Source organism: Cyprinodon variegatus, unplaced genomic scaffold (genome assembly GCF_000732505.1).
Source record: "Cyprinodon variegatus isolate N-32 unplaced genomic scaffold, C_variegatus-1.0 Scaffold110, whole genome shotgun sequence".
In the NCBI taxonomy this organism is placed as follows: Eukaryota; Metazoa; Chordata; class Actinopteri; order Cyprinodontiformes; family Cyprinodontidae; genus Cyprinodon; species Cyprinodon variegatus.
The window spans coordinates 600,658-603,042 of NW_015150563.1; the positions used below are offsets into that span (position 1 = coordinate 600,658).

Genomic DNA, 2,385 nt, shown 5'->3' on the forward strand with positions numbered 1-2,385 from the left:
GCATGCTTAGTGTGAGGGATTGGTGAACAGCCAATGAGTCGATGCAATCAGCTGGTTTTCCTTAGATATAAAATGCTGAATCAATGTGACTGGATGAACTGGTGAACTGTAAAGTGACCTGAGATGATGTGTGTTGGCACGATAGAAATAAACTGAATAGAATTAAATAGGAATAGTTTGCTACATGTGAAAAGATTTCTGTGTTCCTTCTTGGTCTGATGATTTTATCTTAATCTTAATTTTTTTTTATCAGTGATTTGCAGAAAATCTTCATGATGAACAGAAAGCATGAATCTACTAAATATGTCTAACTTAGTGCCCCCCCCCTGACCTTGATGTCCCTCAGGATGTTGGCGCTGGCCAGAGTGAAGCCGCTGATGTCCTTGGAGTGTCTCAAGTAGCGGTCCAGGCGGTCGTTGAAGTCCACCATGTGGTTCTCTGTGGAATCGATCTGTCTGAGGGCGGCGCCCAAAGAACTGCCTCTCCTTTGGAGGGCTGTCTGTTGATGGCGCCACCGCTCCAGCAGCTCGGCCTTCTCTTGCTCCACCCATGACTCCCCACTCCACTGGGAACACTGGGAAGACTGGTTTACATAATCGGACCAGAGTACCTCGGTCTCCTGCCTAAGGAACTTTGGGGGAAACAGAGAGGATGTCAGACAGTGACTGATGGCTGGGGTGGATCTGTTTACCTCTGAACTCTGCCCCTGCTGGTTCAGACCTGTATTTCTTGGAGTCGTGTGTGAAGGCCTTTCAGGGAGATGAAGTCAGAGGGATCCTCTCTGAAGCTCTGCTCGTTTTTGGCCAGCTGAGCTTGCAGCGTCCGTTTGCAGGTTTCATATCTGGAGATTTCATCAACAGAAAAGAAGGAGACCAAAATTAAATGCAGAATAATGTGATGTAGATGTGAGAAAAGCTCCTAAAATGTAGGAACTCTGCAGTGAATGCACCTTTCTACAGCCTCCTTCTTTGTGATTTCTTCCATGGATGTCTGCATGTCAGCGTCCAGCCTGTCCTCAGACGTCCTCTGCTCGGTGACCTGGACCCCAGAGAGAGCAGACACCGTCACATCTCTGTGTCTGTTTCTGAAGAACTGATTCTGTTTCTGCAGCAGTCGTACCTCTGAAGGAGGTTCCTCTCCTGTCACCTCAGGCCCAGTCGAAGTGCTCTCCACAGACGCTTCATTAGGTCCACTAAATGAAACAATCATCATGAGGACAGGGGCTCTGCAGGCACATTCTGGATGTTTTCTATATAGTTTCCCTGGTCTACTTTCCTAAACCAATCAAATCTAGAGGAATATTTCAGAAGAGTGATTGCATAAACCACCAAAATAATTAGTTTCATCCAGACAATCAATTTCTTTGTGGTTGGACTAGGTGCTGCCCCAACTTGTTGCTCACCACATAGCAAAATAAAAAGTTTTTCAAGATTATGCAAAGTTAAATGTGACACTGTTACCATTAGTTATAAAACCAAGAAACTGAAGTCTAAGGAAGTTATCATCCAGAATTGTAGAAAAATGTTCTTTTAATAGGATAATGCAGTAAAGAACAAGAAAACCAGTTTTTCCAGTTTTACTTTTATACTTTAATTAGTTTTAGAAATTGTACTTTTACACTTTTACTTTAGTAAAAAGCTGAAGTTTATCCTCAAATTTCTATAAAAGCAGGATTTACCTTTCTGCTGGAGTAATAAACATGAATACCTTTAACAAATGTGAACAGGAGCCACTTAGCTGAGTTATTTCAGCACTCAGAGATCCACTGACCAGCTTTTATTGGACTCCTTCCATCAGCTTACCTTGAATCAGGCTGCGGTGAATCCTGCTCTCTGCTGAGCTGATGCTGAATGGCAGCCAGCCTCTTCTCACACTCCAGGAGCTGAGTCTGAGCCAGGCGGTGAGCCTCCTCAGGACTCAGGGTCCTACTCAGCCCTTGCAGAGCCTCCAAGTGCTGCTCAGCCTTCGTAAAGTCAGCTGAGAAACAGGCCTGGGGAACCATCACGCACATCCAAGGAAGGAAAAGACAGAAAATGATTAAACATTCTTACTCTAAAACCAGTGAGATTATCACTATTCTAACTTTATATTGATGCCCACTAGAAAACATAAAGAAACACAGCTTAACTGAAGAGGCTAGCCAAGCTTTGTTTATAATGGAAGAAGCTAAATAGAAGAATAGAATTCTATTTTATCTTCTCTTTCTCTGAGACCAGAGTGAGAGAATAATGGAGGAGGAAATAAAAAGCTGGATCAATTGAACTGAGCCAAAAGAAAAAGCTCTTAGTTTACTGGTTGGTCTGCATTCCTACTCTTTCCTAGAACTGTGAAATCTTAGCCACGGCCAAAATATGGGAAACAAGAAGCCTAGCTTTCTACGCATGG

General features: G+C 43.4%; 1 protein-coding gene across 1 annotated transcript in view; it reads right to left on the reverse strand.

The window, feature by feature from the left end:
* Positions 1-2,385, reverse strand: part of LOC107084855 (nesprin-2-like) — an 81,547-nt gene that overhangs the window by 43,778 nt on the left and 35,384 nt on the right. Inside the window, exons 26-30 of the mRNA XM_015374903.1 lie at positions 1,803-1,990; positions 1,120-1,192; positions 950-1,038; positions 721-841; positions 332-631 (exon numbers count right to left, since the gene is read on the reverse strand). Of these exons, the coding sequence (XP_015230389.1) occupies positions 332-631; positions 721-841; positions 950-1,038; positions 1,120-1,192; positions 1,803-1,990 (771 nt within the window). The remainder of the gene's footprint in view (positions 1-331; positions 632-720; positions 842-949; positions 1,039-1,119; positions 1,193-1,802; positions 1,991-2,385) is intronic.